This window comes from Ips typographus, linkage group LG1 (assembly GCF_016097725.1).
Source record: "Ips typographus isolate SLU linkage group LG1, UJ_Ityp_2.0, whole genome shotgun sequence".
Classification (NCBI taxonomy): Eukaryota; Metazoa; Arthropoda; class Insecta; order Coleoptera; family Curculionidae; genus Ips; species Ips typographus.
Genome location: NC_138422.1, coordinates 17,446,762 through 17,465,948, shown reverse-complemented (window position 1 = coordinate 17,465,948; position 19,187 = coordinate 17,446,762). Strand labels below are relative to the sequence as shown.

General features: G+C 37.3%; 2 protein-coding genes and 1 long non-coding RNA gene across 6 annotated transcripts; 1 reads left to right on the top strand and 2 right to left on the bottom strand.

Annotated features, from left to right (window-relative positions):
- Positions 1 to 64: 64 nt before the first annotated feature.
- On the bottom strand, positions 65 to 3,857 carry LOC145740141 (uncharacterized). Of its 4 annotated transcripts, none has more exons than XM_081995519.1 (4): positions 2,683 to 3,857; positions 2,533 to 2,584; positions 2,331 to 2,466; positions 65 to 2,270 (listed from the first exon to the last, which is right to left on the bottom strand). In XM_081995519.1, the coding sequence occupies exon 4, from the start codon at positions 800 to 802 to the stop codon at positions 257 to 259; it is 546 nt and encodes a 181-aa protein (XP_081851645.1). In that variant the 5' UTR covers positions 803 to 2,270; positions 2,331 to 2,466; positions 2,533 to 2,584; positions 2,683 to 3,857; the 3' UTR covers positions 65 to 256. The 4 variants fall into 4 exon arrangements, with proteins under 4 accessions (XP_081851645.1, XP_081851643.1, XP_081851644.1 ...); XM_081995517.1 differs by having other exon boundaries at positions 2,411 to 2,466; XM_081995518.1 differs by having other exon boundaries at positions 2,533 to 3,857.
- Positions 3,858 to 4,403: 546 nt separating this feature from the next.
- On the top strand, positions 4,404 to 5,243 carry LOC145740152 (uncharacterized). The gene is made up of 3 exons (XR_014181355.1): positions 4,404 to 4,544; positions 4,620 to 4,783; positions 4,843 to 5,243. It is a non-coding gene; the product is annotated as an uncharacterized LOC145740152 (long non-coding RNA).
- Positions 5,244 to 14,351: 9,108 nt separating this feature from the next.
- LOC145728744 (uncharacterized) lies at positions 14,352 to 18,906 on the bottom strand. The gene is made up of 3 exons (XM_081979214.1): positions 18,747 to 18,906; positions 15,122 to 15,292; positions 14,352 to 15,061 (listed from the first exon to the last, which is right to left on the bottom strand). Exons 1-3 carry the CDS (start codon positions 18,796 to 18,798, stop codon positions 14,742 to 14,744), a joined length of 543 nt encoding a protein of 180 aa, XP_081835340.1. The 5' UTR covers positions 18,799 to 18,906; the 3' UTR covers positions 14,352 to 14,741.
- Between the last annotated feature and the right edge of the window lie 281 nt (positions 18,907 to 19,187).

Here is a 19,187-nt window from a genome sequence, read left to right as displayed (position 1 = left end):
TTTAAAAGTAGAGATGGGCCGGAGAAAAATAAAAAACTAGAGATGGGTTTTCACCCGGTTTTTTCAATTTTCAAGCGTTTAATTCATCGAAGTCGAGGAAAAAAACCGTTTTTTTTCTCTGCTAACCTACAAATAATGTAAACTAATTTTTAACAGTAAAGATAATATAATAATAAATGAATGAATGTAGTTTGATGGGCTCCCTACGGAGAAGACACTTAGGCCGCTAGCCGGGCCCATTGTGACCCATCACAAGCTAGTACCCCTCCAATTCGGTGGCCCTGACAAAGCTGCAGAGCCTCCTTGGCCGGGTACCTTGAATATCTAAGGGGTTGATCACACTCTTACCCCAAAGCTCTTTTCTGATCGTCGCAAGTGCCGGGCACTGTGTGAGAACATGTGTCGGAGTTTCCTCGTCTTCCTGACATAAGCGACATATCGGATCCTGTGACAGACCCAGAATGTGCATGTGTCTTCTCATCTGACAGTGACCCGTGAGAAGTCCTGTCACACATCTGAGGTCCTTTCTGGATAATTCCATCAGTGACTTCGACTTGTTCTTTGAAAAGAAGCCCATGAGACATCGCGACTGCCGCATGCCTCCGGCCTCCTCCCAAGCAATATCGGATCTTTGCCAGAAGATACGGTCCACAATGGCGGATCCGACCACACCGGCAAGTCCTACAATAGGTTCGGGCCCTACGGGGCTCTCTTTGGAGCCACATAGGGCCAACCTGTCCGCCTCCTCGTTTCCCCTAACACCGGAGTGCCCCGGGACCCAAGTTAGGCGTACCTTGGCCATCCGCGCGAGCGACAAGAGTGTTTTCTTACACTCCAGCACCAGCGCAGACGTCGTTGAATCATCGTCGTCAATAATAAATAAGGAATAATGTAATAATCTGTATGTAATTTAGTAATATACTTTTTTAAACTACACATGGTAAACATAACATTATTGACCGATTAATAACTTGAGAAATTAGTTTTCTCTATCTTAATGATCATTGCTGATCTATAGTACAGTGTATTTAAAAACTAGGAGGAGTGAATGAAGAAGCCCGACATACACAAACCAAAATTACCAGACAAAATCCATAGATTTGATTTATGAGTTTGAGTGACATTGACATAAGTTTGTTGATAATTTTGGAAATAAACGCGTTATGATCTAAAAATCACATGGCACCATAATTTTAAAATCACATGGTGGTCACGTGACTTTTGAATCATAACGCGTTTGGATCCGAAATCACAAATCGAATGAAAACGGCTATAACCTCTGCTGTGTAAATCATACCGCCAACTGACCAATCACATTCGATCACTATTGCCAACCTAATTCACATTTACTCCTCCTAGTTTTTAGACTATAGGTCAATAATAGAGTCTAATCTCTAGTCCTCGTCTAATACAAATACAACAAAAAAGAAATATTATTGACCTAGGTAAATAATAATGTCAATGTCTATTAAGACATTATGACATATGAAATATACTTGACTTGACAAAGACAGATAAATTAATTTTTCTATAAAAGGACTGTGGGCGACATGCCTTGCTACTACTGTCTCTCACAAATAAGCAACCAGCAATACAGTCCTAATTCTCCAATATCACGCCGTCATTCCAAGACAGTAGATAAGTACTTATATAAGTTCCACGTCGCATACTGCCGTGTGTATAAGGCAAGGGGCTGCTAAGCCTTACTGACGAATCCAAAAGGCAGCTCCTGGGACAAAACACACATCTACGGCATTCCCCTCTTCTCGGTTGATAACCTCCAAATTGGTGACCCTGAACGAAGAATCACGCAATCTTACATCGGCTGCAGTTTCTTGGAGCACTTCTGGCCGCATTTGCCATTCCGTCCTGCAACCTTCTCAATTTCGTCCCTTAATTTCCATCCGCTCGGTATTTCCGCAACACTTCCATCATATAACCATGGCGTTAGCACTGGAAGGGGAGTATTGTGGGCGACATACCTTGCAACTACTGTCTCTCACAAATATGCAACCAGCAATACAGTCCTAATTCTCCAATATTGTCACACCCGTGTTAGTAGTTACGGTGCACACCCAGTAACCACCATAGTCAGCAAGGTTAGCGTAATGAGGTCGCTGACGAGTATAAAAAATGCACCGTAGCTCGGCTAAGGCTCCGAACTCTGGGGTCATCCCCAGAGGGAGGTCACTGGTCTCCGGGTCGGTCGGCGAGCAACAGTCTCTAACTTGAAGTGGTGGGACGGCTCGCTACCCTCTTAGGATCCCAGGCTGAAAAGGGAAGCAAACTTGAAGTGACCGTTAGAACCCTTAACCCTATCAGTTGACTACTTGGTCCTTTGGTCACACCGTACAAGAACACCTTGCGTGCCCCCCTTTACGGTGTAGCTGAAGGGCTGAACTAGACTCACCCTCCCCGTACTTCCATAAAGACGTCCGTGATTACGGCACTAGTGGCCCTTCCATTCTGGGGATAAGAATAACCCCTCTTAAGCGTTTGTTTTACATCGTTTTTGTAATAAATACGGCATACCTGTAACCAGAGTTGTTTCTCTACCATCCGTACCATCCCTCACTACGCACCCCTAAACGTGACAATATCACGCCGTCATTCCAAGACAGTAGATAAGTACTTATATATAAGTTCCACGTCGCATACTGGCGTGGGTGTATAAGGCCTTACTGACGAGTCCAAAAGGCAGCTCCTGGGGCGAAACACACATTACTACGTCATTCCCCTCTTCTCGGTTGATAACCTCCAAAGGACCATCAATCATATGATTAATAGTAGAAAAAACGCTGTATTATCCACCGTTTAGACAGCTTTTATTGGCCGTATGTCAAGTTCAAATCCCGAGGAGTAAAGCGACAAGACCGGTTTCTGTCTAAACCTTGGTTAATAATATACTATTATTGAGATTTAACGTCTAAAGTATTAGTTTGTATTATTTTTTTTATTAGTTTTGAGAATAAAACAAGACCATTGTGACAGTTCCAACACTATAAAGTAGGGTTAACCTGAAAGAAACTGGTTCTTTCGAAAAAACTCTCGGGTTAATAATAGTAACTGATAATAATTATATGTGTAGAGAATAAAAAGGAGATATATTGAGAGAGAGAGAATAAATAAATAATATAGACACTGCATAAAGTACAGTGTTAGTCCTTATGACATCGGCTTGGATCGACTTAAAACACGAAAAAAACTTCTCTTCTTCTTAGTCGCTATCTCGTATTCGAGAATCATGCTTTCCAGAGTTTCTCTCCAAATATGTCTTCCCTCCATGTTCTCTGCCATCCTGAATGTGCAAGCTAAACTTTTTCCCGTGATGTTTGTGATGAGGTCCGTATATCTAGTGGGATCTATCTAGAGGTCTTTTTCCGGCTACTATGTCCTCAACGGTCTTTCAATGCCGTTTCCTCGTACTACGCGACCAAAAAATTTAGCGATGTTTTCAGCTACTATTGTCCTTAGTCTCTTTTTTGGTTTTATTTGTTAAAGTATTGATTCATTGGTTCTTGTTTGTGTCCACATATGATTCTCAGCATTCTACGCCAACAGAACATTTACAGGGCGTCATTTTATTTTTGTCCGTTACTTTGAGTGACCAGCATTTTGACCCATACAGAAAGATTGAGAAGGCCAGACTCTTTACCATCAGTCTCATTTTTGTTGCTAAAGAGATTTCAGGACTTCTCCATATGTTTGCTAGTTTAGTCATAGCTTCGTTTGCTAAAGAGCCTGGATCCGCTCTCGTTGGATATTAGTGAACCTAGATAAATGAAAGTGTTCACTGTGTCACTGGTATTTATTTTCTTCATTTCTGGTCAAGCGTTGTTAGTTCGGTCAACTATCATATTTTTGCTTTTCTTTTTATTTATTCTCCAACCAATCTCCTTGCTAAAATGCTCTATTCGCCTGATCAGGTCGCAGAGTTTCTCCTCTGATGCCCCAATTGCTGTAGTGTCATCAGCGTATTGATCTCGGTGAGAGATGAGCGGATCTTGATCTTATTGCCACCCAGTGTTATTCCTCCAGTCCAGTCAAAGCTTTTCTCATAACCCATTCGCCATAAATGTTGAACAAGAGAGGAATATCCTTGCCTGGCACTCTTCTCTACCTGGAATGGGTCTGTCAGCTCGTTTTCCGCACGTACGCTCTGTTATTTTTTATAGAAACTCTTGTTGAGAGATATAACTTGCTTTGGTACGGCCATTTCATCTAAAATACGCCAAAGGTTGTGCGATTGAATGCCGTTAATCGCCTTGGTATAATCTATAAAACACAAGCATGTTGGCATATTGAAATCTCTAACCTTCAATGTTCATCTCTAACCTAATGTTCACGTCATCGTGATTTCCCTGCGGGAAACTTCTCACCGAAGTATACACAGTTTTAATTTCATTTTCATTAAGGATTTCTGGCCACCTAGCCGAAGTAACCTGCCGCGGCTACGATGAGGCAAAGGTCCATACAAGTCCAGAGTAAGCAACTCTTTCCTCTTATTAGGAATTATTGCATGTAAAGAAGAATGAAAATTTTGGGTAATTTTAGCTTTCTGACAAACTATACAACACTTTATAACTTTTTTGACATCCCGATTCATGTTTGTCCACCAGACCTCAGCTCGCAATGCCTGCCAAGTCTTCCATGATCCAAAATGACCAAAAGCCTCATGGTAACGCTTTAGGGACACACATACGGTAGAACTCTCCTTCCTCCCTCCGAAGATACAGAACGTCATCTTTAAGGATAAAACGCGACTGCAATTCCGAACTAGATGGTAACTTACTGATAATGTCGCCCAATTTGGAGTTTTCTGATGATTATTCATATTTTTAGCAACGAAATTAGAGGGCAACTTAAGCCATGAACTAACCCTAAACAATTTATCGCTTGGTGTGGGAGGTCTAACTTCTGAATAGCTAAAGCGTAACGGGAAATTCTGCCCGACAAAAGTCGACAAGTTCTCAAATAAGAAGCCTTCCAGACTTCCAGTGCAACGCCATTTGTTTTTGCCTTTAAACAGTGCCGTCAACGGTGTCGCAGTTAAAGAAAAGTTTGGACAAAAAAATCGATCAAAATTAGCGCGATTTAGTTGCCGTTGTACAGCGTCACGATGGCAAATAGGAACAGGGTACTGCTTTTCGCAAAATGGCAAATTATTTCGCATTCTAATCTCGTGATAGTATTAGGACGTTCGCCCAAGCTTTTCAGAAAATAAATCGGAATATTTTAAAACCAACCGGTAAACGACAACTTTCTGAGTCGATTCCAAATCGCACTTGTTTCATCTCATCTCTCTCATCACTTACCAGACCCGTTTGAAAACTAATCGGTTTGTATTCACGCTTTGAGCATTCAAGCGTTTTAATACTTCTAATTTGAATTTTCAATGAAAATTTACTAAAAACATTATCATAACCCATTTTAAGTTCTTCTATGACGACCTATTGTTTATTTAAATACAGCAGAATTATTTGTTCCCCCAAATCCAGTTTAGCCTTTAGTAATCTTAACAAATTATTTCCTATAATTAGCGGGTATGACAATTCAGAAACTATAACATGCCCTGAAATTGAGAATGCTATCAAGGATTGCTGCCTAACCTTACGATAACCCTTTTCAAACGTTCTCGATCTTCTAACCCCCGTAGACGGAAAGGTTGGTATTTGCCCATGAAACTCACTTAATTGACCCCACGATTCCTCACTGATCGGGCAAATCTCCGCCTCACTGTCAACCAATGCGGGAAAATTAAGTGACGGAAATTCAACAGCCTCCACATTCCAATATTAAACCCTCCCTAAGATTATTACCAAATTTATGTTTTATTGACTCTTTATTGAAATTAGTCTTCACAATGGAGCCGAATTTTTGTGAGACTGCTGACCGTTTTCCGAACCTGAGTCACCATTCGTCAAAACCTCCACATTATGTTCTAAATTAAAAATTATCCTTTGTTTCCCCTGATAATATCCCGATTCGTTTCTAAAACCAAAGTCATTTCTTTTGCGATACTGACCAATGTTACCATTATCAGTTTCTTTATAATGCACCCTTGTATTTGAAGTATCGAAATAATAATCAGCCTGTCTCAGTCTATCCATCGCCTCACAAAAAGTATTACCCACCCACACGGCCGAAATATTTGGTGGATAATGGCGACCAATTATCCACTACCAATTTTCCTACTCGGGTGCGGTAAAGTTACTTTTCCGCATTGCAAGATCAATTTACAATAAATGTATAATAAACATGCAATTTTATATGTGTACAGTGAAAATACCTATTTGCACCAACTTTTTTATGAGATGTTCAAGGGAAGAAAATTAAATGTAACCTGTAGAGCTTAAGTTCTACTTAGCCTTAAATATCCCGTATATTTATTGATTTTGACACCCATCAAACCCTGTATATTTTGAGTAACTATTGATTGGTAGGTGTTGCTGGTTCGTACCAGTTTTTTAACGAAAATCAACAATAAGGGTGTGACATTTGTTACACATATTTAGCAACGAGTATCAATCATCAGCAATCATGATAGTTTATTGTTCTGTAGTTATATTATTCTGAAAATGGATTCATTTTACGACGAAATTCCTCAAGAAATCATTGACGAAGCTACGGAAGCAAGCATTCACTTAGTTCTAGAAAGGTCGAGAGAACGGTACCACAAAGAATTCATGGCCTTTGACACATGGTGCACTTCAAAAAAGTCAGGTTTTCGTGAAGAGGAGGTATTTCTTGCATATTTTAATCACCTCTCAAAAAGATACTCAATGATAAAGCTGGTCTTAAAAGTCAAGCATAACATAGACATAAGTAAATTCTATAAGCTAACAGCCGTTCTTGAAGAAAGCCAATGACCGATTTAGACCGAAGAAATCAAAGGTTCTCGAAAGAGAGGAAGTTGAAAAAAACCTGTCTGAAGCGCCCAATGGTGTATACTATTTAATGATAAAAGTCGCAACAATTTTCGGGATAGCAGGAGTTTTTCGCAGGGAGGAACACATGAAGCTTACCTTAGATGATATTGAAGAAAAAGATGATGTCTTGATAGTAAAGATTCCAAACACAAAGACCCATGTTATAAGAAAATTTTCAGTGTGTAATTATGGTGATTATGATACAAGGTACACTGACCTCAACAAAAGATACCAATTGTTACGTCCGGACAATACTATATCGCCGCTTTTTCATAGCATACAAGGATGGCAAATGTACGAAACAAAGCGTAGGAGTAAATACCTTGGGCAAAATACTTGGGCCTTCAGGATCCTGAAATGTACACCGGTCATTGTTTTCGTAGATCTTCAGCTACAATGCTGGCGAACTCTGGATCCAATATCACCAACATTCAGAGACACGGTGGGCGGAAGTTGACCTCAGTTGCGGAGTCGTACACTGAAGATTCCATCGCTAATAAAAATAAGATTGCCGAAAATATACTCCAAAAACCTACAAGCAGTAAATCCTTATCAATACAGCCAGATGACCAGTCCAACAGTCTTAATCGAACTTCGGTAGCTTCACAAGATTCTACAATCCATTGTATAGACATGGGCCAAACTGCAATATTAGCAAGTCAAACTACATTTCAGTCTGTCCGAGAGAAAACTGAAATGGATTCTGCAGTAAAGGTACAATGTGCTACGAATTGTACGTTTAATTTAAACATTTATCGGTCTTAAATAATTTTATTAAATTTTGCCCTATTATGGGTCAATTATTCAACGCTTAGCAACGATTTAAACAATCTTTTATTCACTAGTGATTTAAATTTTTTTAAAATCACCAGCGATTTAAAATTTTAAATTTAAGATTTTCATTCATCTTTAGATAGAAAAAAAGTCATGTAACTAATTTATTATTTTGAACTATGTTCCCCACAAACCTGCTTATATCGATATTTTCCTTTATTAAGAGCATTTTCTTGAGTTGAGAGTGGTATGCCCATAAAGAAGATGACTTTGTCTTTTTTGAACGCTCTAATATGTAGGCCAAAATTATAGTTTCATTTACTCCTTTTGCATCCTTTTTCCGTCTCCATTCAGAAAAGAGCTGATATTCCTTTTCAATAATCGATTTTGGGGAAAATCCTGCGTTCGTGTGTTAAACCGTCCACTTTTTCCCAGTCGCTCCAATGTAATTCGTTCGCCAGATGTAAGTTGATATCCAGAAGTTTATGGTCATTACGTGCCAAGTCCCGGCGAGTGTCTGTGATTGTATTCTTTCACGTAAAAGAGCTTGTTCGGTCCGATCCGAATCGGAATACGAACTCAGGAGTATAACTGAAGCCATAGCGACAGAGCGTCAAAAAAAGAAGTTTGAAGCTCTGACACAACATAACCGGCAACCGGATTGTAGACGCACCACCTGAAGACAGACAACATAGAACTATTGTCAATCTTACTCGAAAAGGACTGTCTGCTGATGAACAGAGTGTTTTGAGCAAAGGATGAAATTTTGCGATAGTACCTGCAAAGCTGCTGGTAGAGGAAATCATTGCAAATGTGGAGAGTGGAATACGGTCGTTGCCAATACATACCGCGGAGCACATAAGAGCAGAAACGTCACGGATTCAATTAATTAAACTAATTAGCTTGGGTATTGAAAGTACGGTTTTAAGATGGTTTGAGTTTGTAAAAGGCAGAGCGTAAAATTTAAGAACGGTTAGGTTAGGTTAGGTTAGGATCTGATTTGTTGTATGTTCAGCATGGTGTTCCTCAGGGTACTGTGCTGGGTCCTTTGTTATTCTTGCTGTATATCAATGATGCAGTAAAGGTGGTGGAGGAGTGTAATGTTGAATTGTTTGTGTAGTGTAATGTGTCAATGTATTTGGCTGGAGCGGATTTGGATGAGATGCGGCAGATTGTTAACCGGGACATCGAAAGGCTTTATGACACACTTTATGGCTTTGTCTGAACACACTTTATATTAATACTGCTGTCTAAATATTGCATATTTGGAAAAATACATAGTTTAAAAAGAATTACTACTGAAAGTATTAAAATAGCTATTAATGGGAGCCCAATACAGTCTTCTTCTTCTTCAAGTGCCTTCTTCATTACTGAAGGTCGGCGACAATACCAGCAAACTCCTCTCTATTTCTTGCTGCTCTCAATAGGGTGCATGTGTCCAATCCTGTCCACTCTCTTATATTTTTAAGCCATGAGCATTTTCGTCTTCCGAGTCCTCTTCGGCCTTCTATCTTTCCTTCCATAAGCAGTCCCCCAATACAGTACGAAACTCAAATCAAATACCTAGGAGTCATTTTTGACGCAAATTTAAACTTTCATAAATATGCAGATTACACCACTAGAGTTTTCTTTCTAAAACTCTAAAAAGGTTGGTTTTATTGGCAGGGTTGGTAGACAGTTGTCTTTGGGAACAAGAGTGCTGTTATACAACAGCATAGCTGCGCCTCATCTTGAGTTTTGCTCCACTTTACTGTATGGCCTGCCTAATTTTAAAATTCAAATAATTCAGAATCGCGCTATGAATGCTACCAATCGAAACCATGTTCAATGTTGTAAATATTTTAACGGTAAAGTAAGTACTCACTTCACGTACAGTTTAGCGGCCGTGAAATGCACTTTTATTTTGAACCAGGTACCTACCTATGTAATAACGTTATTTCTTATGTGTAAACCGGGTGGAAAGATGAAAATTACCTGCTTTTACTTTCCACCCGGGTGGAAGGTGCTCACTTTCCACCCGGGTAAATGTCACTTTCCACCCGGGTAAATGTCACTTTCCACCCGGGTGAATGTCAATATGCGTTTTATCATATCTGGGCTTACTTTTTGTAGTGAAGAGACTGTGCAGCCAACTCTGCAACAGCTCGCAGCTCAGGTGATGATGAGTAACATCTGCGTCTTCAGAAATCTCCATGTTAAAAGCACTTTAAGAAACGTTTCAGCTCAAAATATTAAAGACGGAATAGCACAATAATGACGTTGTCAAGATTGTAAACAAATCACCAGTCGTTTATTATGGTTGAAGTCATAACTACTTGTGCACCTATACTACCTTATTGTTAGAGACTAATAGCAATCAATGTTTCAACTGAATGATTTATTAAAAGTTCGATAAGATTTTGATAAATAGTATTAAATAATATAGTATACAAACCACAGTAGAAAGTTTCATTTCTTCTTTCTTTTATTTCATTACGGCCCTAGGGCCGAAAAAAAAATACAGGGAAAAAGTAAATTAACAATCACTATGTCACGTATACGATTTCTCTATGTGACCACTGTGTGCACCAATTACAGCAGTACACCCATCCATATCAGTACAGCAATCTTCGTCTCCCAATTTCATTTTTGCGTAAATGAAAAAATGGAAAATATTTCTGACAAGAGTCAGTCTATTATTTAACGTCACATCAACAATGCATAACCAGCAAACATAACTATAAACGTCACCGTGATTGCTAGACCCTTCTCATTTTATTTATCAAAAATTAAGAATTTCTAAATAAATATCGTTTGAACAAAAAAATTTGTGTAAAGCTCGGATTTAAGATATGTAGCCTATGTGGTAAATAAATATTATTATTATTTTACATTTCAATAACTCGAAAACGGCTTAATTAAATGTCAACATTATATTGTTACGGTCTGGGCCTAGTATGCTCGATACTTCGTAACGAGCGCTCGCTTCGGGATGAAACCGATGCGCCGCAATATCTGGCCGGGCGCGTATTAAAGTAGGCCACAGTTAGGAAGCGCCGCCTGGAAGATTCTTGAATGGTCAAGGCAACCCGCGAAGCGTTTCGCGGTATTCTAGAACGTGGTTTGCGAATATAAAAGAAGCGGCGTCGTCGACGACGGAGTGTAGTGTAGTAGTGAATTTGGGAACGCGGTAAAGTTTAAATAGTGGAATAGTTGTGGAATTGTAGTAGTGTTTTTAGTAGCTGTGTTAATTATTGTACGGAGTGTTTTGAAGTATTAATAAAGTTATTAATTGTTGAGTTAAATTGACTTTGTGTGAACCCACGGGAAAATCGTAACAATTGGTGTCAGAAGTGCGATCAGACTTTAGTGCGACGTGAATTTGAACTAAACTTCGGGTTAAAGACTTGTGTTCAGAACCGGACTAGAGATTTTTGGAACAGTGGTGTGTTAAATTTATTTTATGCCAATAACAAGACGTCAAAGTGCAAATATGGAGGCCCAATTTGCAGCTATTATGGCAATGCTTGAAAAACAAGAAGAGATTCGACAACGAGACAAAGAAGAACAAGAAAGGATTCGACAACAAGACAAGGAAGAACAAGAAAGGATTCGACAACAACAAGAAAGAATGCTACAACAAGACAAAGAAGAAGACAGAGAGCGGCAGGAAAAGCGTAACGTAGAAATATTGAACGTTCAAGCGTGGACCTGCATTGGAGCTGTTACAGACTCTGCCTATCGCCCAACGAAGCAACTATGAAGCATTAGTAGCTGCATTAGAACGTCGTTATGGGAATCAACATAAGAAAGGACTGTATCGAACGCAATTAATGGCAAGACAGCAGAAAACTGGTGAAAATCTAGAAGAGTTTGAAACCGAAATTCGTCGCCTTGTGCATCTGGCTTACCCAGCCTTCCCGGATGAAATCCAAGAAGAACTTGTGGCACAGTATTTTGTAGATGGGATTCGAGATCCGGGGGTAAAGAAATGGCTGAAGATGTTCAAAGGGAGCAACAACAGCGAATTACTGGTTCGAGCGCTGGAAGTTGAAGCTGCGTGCAATGACTTTCAGCCAGAGACTAGTCAAGAGGAGAGAGAACCGCCAGCCGATCATGTTGCTACATTAATAGATGAAATTAAATCAATGTTCGGCCAATTAGTGCAACAAATGGCAGCATTAGGTAATGGTCAGACCACACAGTTAGAACGATCACGTCCGATCACTAGAGTGGAATGTTATCGATGTGGGCGCAAAGGACACTATAGAAGGAATTGCAGACAGCGGTCTTGTTCTCCAAACCCACAGTGTCGACGAAACCAGGACATCAGAACAAATCACCGGAACTCCTCTGCTAAAAGAAACATTACATGTTATATTTGTGGACGTAAAGGACATTACCAATGGAATTGCAGACAGCAGTCTCGTTTACCGACCCCGCAGAACTGGCGTAACCAGGAGCAGGAAATAAAGAACCCGGAAGGACATTTACCGCGATATGTAGAGGATCATCAAGCTTTGGATAGTGACTTAAGGTACCGGAAAGGACAAATTCATAATGGTTGGAGGATTGGTCAAATTGCGATGGTGACAGATGAAGAGGCTACAAAAAGAATGAAGCGCTGCGTTTCTAAGGAAGACATATTGAAAGGACAGCGCTCAGACTCTGATTTGAAAGTAATCAGAAGATGGTTGGAGAAGGATTTGAAACCGGATTGGCAACAGATTTCCAGATATGGACCAACAGTAAGGGGTTACTGGTTACAGTGGAATTCGCTTCGACTGCGAGATGACTTAATTACTCGCAAATGGGAAAGTCCAGATGGAAAACGCTTTGTTTACCAAACAATAGTGCCCAATTCCTGCAAAGAGAATGTGCTGCGAGAACTACATGACAGTCGCGGAGGAGGACACTTTGGAGTAAACCAGACTTTGGCTAGAATAAGAGATCGGTTTTACTGGATTAACTTCAGAAAGGACGTTGAGGAATGGTGTAAACGGTGTGACCAGTGTTCGTTACAGAAGGGATCCATCACAATTCGGGAACTTGAGAGAGAGAAGATGAAACCAAACAACAACCGTATGAAGATGACACTGGACCACAGACCAACTGGTGGCAATTATAAGGAAGGTGATGCTGTGTGGATGTTTCAACCCAGGAGGAGCGAAGGATTAAGTCAAAGATGGCAACGACACTGGGAGGGACCTTACAATGTGGTAAAAAGGTTAAACGACGTCGCCTACAGAGTCCAACGCAGCCCCAAAGGCAAGATGAAAATTGTCCATCTGGACAGACTCAAGAAATACCAGGGATTAGATGAAGCGGATCGGGACGATCAGCTTTAAGAGGGGGGCAGTGTTACGGTCTGGGCCTACTATGCTCGATACTTCTTAACGAGCGCTCGCTTCGGGATGAAACCGATGCGCCGCAATATCTGGCCGGGCGCGTATTAAAGTAGGTCACAGTTAGGAAGCGCCGCCTGGAAGATTCTTGAATGGTCAAGGCAACCCGCGAAGCGTTTCGCGGTATTCTAGAACGTGGTTTGCGAATATAAAAGAAGCGGCGTCGTCGACGACGGAGTGTAGTGTAGTAGTGAATTTGGGAACGCGGTAAAGGTTAAATAGTGGAATAGTTGTGGAATTGTAGTAGTGTTTTTAGTAGCTGTGTTAATTATTGTACGGAGTGTTTTGAAGTATTAATAAAGTTATTAATTGTTGAGTTAAATTGACTTTGTGTGAACCCACGGGAAAATCGTAACAATATATTTTTGGAATCAGAAGAAAAAGGTCTATCAATAATAAATTATATAGGGAGTTATAATAAAATTATGTCAACTTTGTATTTTTTTTAAACTTTGCCATAGTATTTTAGTTTGTTTTAATATTTCGTAGTAGTTTAGGACAAGCCCTACAATTTTTTTAATAACAGTTTACCTAACTGCAGATATAAAGTCGCCACAAACTAAATATACGGTTATTCAATATTTCATTTTTGATGACAATGTGACAGCTTGTCTGTAGATTTCCTATTGAATGAGCTTGTACAAGAAAGTAGGAACAAAAATGACATATGGCGACCACAAAATGTTGACATGTGGGGACCCCTGTGAATCGAAAGAATTTAAATAGTTCTTCACTTTATTAATAAAAAGATTCAGATCTATCTAGTTGTGCTAATTTGTGGTAGTTGCCCTACTGAAAAAGGCCAGCCAGAGTCTAAAACGTCTAATGCCCATATTCACCAAATTATTATTAAATTGATAAGTTAAACAATCTGTTAAGCCCAATAATTTTACACCTGTTTTCATAGCAACAAACAGGCTATTAAATTTATCAACTTAATAACATATTGATGGATATGGTGGTAATACAATTCGTTATGTTTGTGAATCCTCCTTTTCTTTGCGAACCATATCTCAAGAACCTATACAATAAAATGCAATTCTAGGCCATTTAAGGTTCAATTTGAAAATCGAAAGTTGTTAGTTATTCCGGTTAACCGGCAACACTGTAAAATTAAAAAATACTTTAGAAAGAGTGTTTGAACCCAATCTAGACAAAAACCGTGTGTTTCATTTATAAAGCGTAAAGCGTGACACATCTGAAATTACTGATTCCTTAATAACGTATCCAACAGAAGTAAACTATTATAATGAAACAAAAGATGAACAGTTACGCAAATTTATTCACCAACATTAAAAATTTGTTATAGTTAATATAATTACCTAACACATAGTAATACGCCTAGCAGTAATCACATGATTAATAAATAGCCAACTAGTAAGTCTTAATAATGTTTTGGTTTTCGATGTCGATTAAATCGTATCACAACAAAATCAAGAGGTCGCAGGACGCCTAACCAAACTTTCAATCAGTGTAGTTCCAAAGTCGGATCACATTGACCACATACAGATATACCTATATACAAAGTACTTATTTTTGTTTTATTGATAGGTAACTGTGGTGAGTATATTTAACATGGCATGATTTCTATCAATCGATTGAAAAAAGGTATAATTAAGTATATATCAATCATTTGAAACGAACAACAAAAACTTTAATAGAAAAGCACCAGCAAAATAACACTCAAACAGGTTAGCGAAATTGCTTTGGCTAGGTCAGCGGCACCAGCGGTGGTGACCTCTGGTGTTGGTTCGGTGCTGCTATCACTGTCAGTAGCAGTCTCGTCGTCTGATTCTTCATCATCCTCTAGAGCAGCAGGTGAATCTTCCTCATTACCAGCACTTCTTTCTACTCGTTCTTCCACAGTTGCCTCGATTGAGCATGATTTTACTTTTAAACTAGCCTCCAACATGGCGCAATAAGAGTTTAAGTCATTTGATAAAACACATTGCTGAACTTCTTCTAAAGATTTACCTGAAATAAATTTAATTTTACGTTATACAGAGGTTCTAAAGGCAAGACGTATCTACTTACTTATGTAATATTGCAAGTTCAGGCAGCCATACTCGGCATTTTCATCCACTTCATTGAACATTAATAGGCTTTCGAAAGGCAGAGGCGGTACATAGTCATCGCATGATTTTTGTGATACACTTTTTGCTGCGCATGCCACTCCTCGACACGTATTGCAACTGTCAGCCCAGCCTAAAATTTTCCCGATAAATTAATCTTTCATCATTTAGTGCTTTAATAGATTATATCTAAATCTATACTATGATAAACCGTTATGACTAACCCGTGAGATATTTAAATAGGTGCTTTTATAATCGATAAATTCATCATTCGAGATGTGGTTTTTCTTTAATCTACACACACTTATAAGTACCGTAACTAATATTGGGTCACGGATTGGGAATTGCCCTATTTTACACCAAAAATCTATACTGTATAAAAATACATTTCTCTTAACATTCTCCTGCATATGTCCTACTCTGTGTGAAAATAACAGATTACAATCATTCGATCACATTTTAAAAACATTTATGTAAAAAAGAGAAATTGTGTCATTTTCAAAAATCCATAGTCTAAATTTAGCTACGAGATATTTAAAAATGTTTACTAGTTTTTTTCCACGGAAGATAACGGCGGTTCTGTATGACACTACGCCCAATTTGGGATATTATGGATAAATAAAAAGCTATCTCTAACTATCTGTTTTATTTTAATCTATGGCGCCATATTTGCGTATATGAAAGCACCCATGTGGAAAATTTCTGCATATCTCACAAACTGTATTATAGAAATTTATCAAAAATATATTATGCCTATAGAAAGTGTCATTATAATAATTATAATGCCTTAAGTAAAATTTATTATCTCATCTATACCCTGATTATTATAACTTTAGTTGCACGTCCTAACACAGGTGATTCTATTGCCAACCAAACTTACTGAATAATGACATTGCATAGATACGAAAATTTAAATTACGCGCCTTATAATATGTTGTCAATAGTGCGTCATGTTGTCGTCTGTTTTTCGATTTTCTTGCTACCGAGCTATTCCGATCACCGATTATCTCACTCACAAGATAAGACATCCCCAAAACTCACTCCACAATCCCCCAAATGTGTTACTGTACCAGCGCACAAACTTAACTAGAATAACAGAAAGACTAATACAAATTCAATCCAAATGGAAAAACAACCAACAGAACTGGACCATACTAAATTCTCTTTGCCTCACAAGACAATCTCGTTTTCTTTCTCCATCGACGACTCTACTCGAACACTTACAAACATAACACAACTAAGACAATGATAAATGTAACAAAATGTAATTTTAGGTTCAGATAAATTTTTGTAATACTTTATTTTAGATTATTATATTATACCATAACCTAAAGTAAACCTAAACCAACAAATGTACCGGTCGATAGCCTATTTCGTAATGAAATAAAGATTGTTTATATCATATTCTCATTGAATATATCATATTCTTCAATTTTGGTTCGTTTTTTATAATATTGACAACGCCGCCTATTTCACCTTTATGACTTGCGCAACTACAGTTATAATAATCAGGGTATACACGCAAACGTTAACTAGAAACGTTTGTATACAACACATCCGGTATTCACTGTTTTCAAGAAAATGGCGAATCTGTAAAAGTAACATTATTGAAGTTAGGTGAAAGTTAATTTCACATTCCTATCTTAGTTTTTGTTCTTATTGACCTATGGATAATGCTAATCGTCCGAAGGAAATTACAACCCTCATACTCAAATAAGTAGTTTATGAAAATCTGAGATATGTCAAAAAGTCACTATAATTTCAATATGTATGATTTTACAGATTTTCGAAAGTAAAAATGTTTGAATTTTGGTCGTCATTTTCTTAAAATCGATATTATTCTCTACTCAGTTTTTCATATAATCAAAAGGACAATCGAAAATTCTGTATCAGTTACCGTTCGCTTATTTGTAAACGCAATTTATTCAAATTGAGGACACTCGACAACAATTTCACTTAATTTATCCTTGATATAGGAGCACTGTACTAGAACTTTTTTATCTATCGGCGATAAAGATAAAAAATACTTTTAACTGACATACTTAACAGATAGCATCTGTAGACTAATGTATCATCCACTTAAATGCATTTACTTAAATTGCATTACTCAAGAGTTATAAAAAACAATTTACCAACAAATAAAACGCACTTGCATGTTTTTCTCTAATCACTTTTAAGGTTCGATATTCTTTGTTCTAATTCTAATAATTCACTTTAAACGCAATTTGTACAAAATCTATAGTGTTTTTTCGACATAGATTATTATAGAAAATCATAGAAAATTAGTGTGCCATTTTATTGGCAAAAAGAATACAGGTTATATTTTTATATGCAGAATCTACGATCAAGACGCTACTTTGGAGACACCCTGTAAGTATATCATATATTACAATGTATGTATAAAATCACGCAAATTCAAAATTTCTTACATATTTTACATACAATTTTTATTATATCTATTTTTGGTGTTTTTTTTTTATACAAAAACAAAATTGTTAAGAAGAAACTCTTTCCTACGTCGATGCTAGTTATAGGTGAATAGATTCAGGAATGGGATCTGTGAAAGCCTCAAAGCTGCCTAATCAATTTCTAGCTCTCGAATTATGTACCTATCATTATAGGTAGTTGCTAAAATAATTGAAATGACATGTATAAACGTTGGTAAAAAGCAGAATTTCCTAAATAGGCATAAAACCTTCAAATAAGCGAAAAAGCATAAAAAAGTATGTGGCAATGTACTTAGTTCTGCATATATTGAATAAATATGCGTACATTTTAGGTTTAAAAATTCAGGAATAAGCAAAATGCTTATAATCCGGTCTCTAGTCATAATGGATGGAATATTCAGTAGTAGTAGTTTGATATAAAAATATCTAATAGGTTCAGACACGCATTTTAGTTATTTATTTATTGGATTGTACAAACTTTGAGTAAAAAAAAAAAATTCCAAAAAGTTATGAGTAACAATTTTTAAAAAGTGGTTTTAAGATAATGTTTACATCCTAAAAAGAGCACACAAAACGTTGTTTCAGATTTATTTCTAAGAATGTAAAACAGATACAAAATCAAAATTTAATTTAAGACCAAAAACATAAAATTAATATCTTAAAAACTATTATTAAATCAACAAAATAATTTTATTGATTTCTTTTTGGTAATTATTTTCAAATGGTATGTTCAAACTATTAGAAATAAAGTTACGCTTAAATTATTTTCATATATTGTTATAAAAAAAATAAAAAAAGCTAAATATATTTTCTAAAGCTTAAAGCATCTCCTAAATTTATATTTTAAACTCTTTCTTGGCCTTTCTAAGAGGCGGTATGATTGAAATGCATTTTTGTTAAACACCCGTCTTAATTTGTGCTACCTTTAAAATTTTGGTGTAAACGCAGTGGATCTTATGCTAAATGTTCCTTTATTTCTTGCAATGCAACTAGAGAAAAAATTGTAACTTAATATAAAGTAAATACTAAATTTTAATAACTTTAAAGTAATACCAAAATTATTTGCTATTCAAACTTTTGAACTAAAAAAAAAATTAAGAGTAAGACGATACCAAACACTTAAATGCAAAAAATACTAACTTTGTTTGGCCAACACTAACACTGTAGCTAAAATCACTAAAACGCACTTCATTTTTAATTATTTCGAACGGTTTCTTGTATATGTTTAAGAAAATCCCCAAAGGAAATACTGATTACGCTTCTATGCTGATGCTTTTATATCACCGTGTTACCTTATCATTGATAAAAAACAAAGCCCTCATTTCGGATCGATTATTATCATTGCTTTTTGCCTCTTACAAATTGACAGAGTGCAAAATGCGAATTATCAGTAGGATTTGAAATTAAAGTTTAATCCTATGACTAAAGTTATTAAGTTTATTACTTTATGTATCAAAACCTGATAATCTAATATTACATTCGTTTCGACAAATTGGTGGGTTAGATTGCTACATGAACTAGAGCTGAAAACTCGTATATTCACTTACGAGTATACCACAAACAACCAAATTAATACAATAA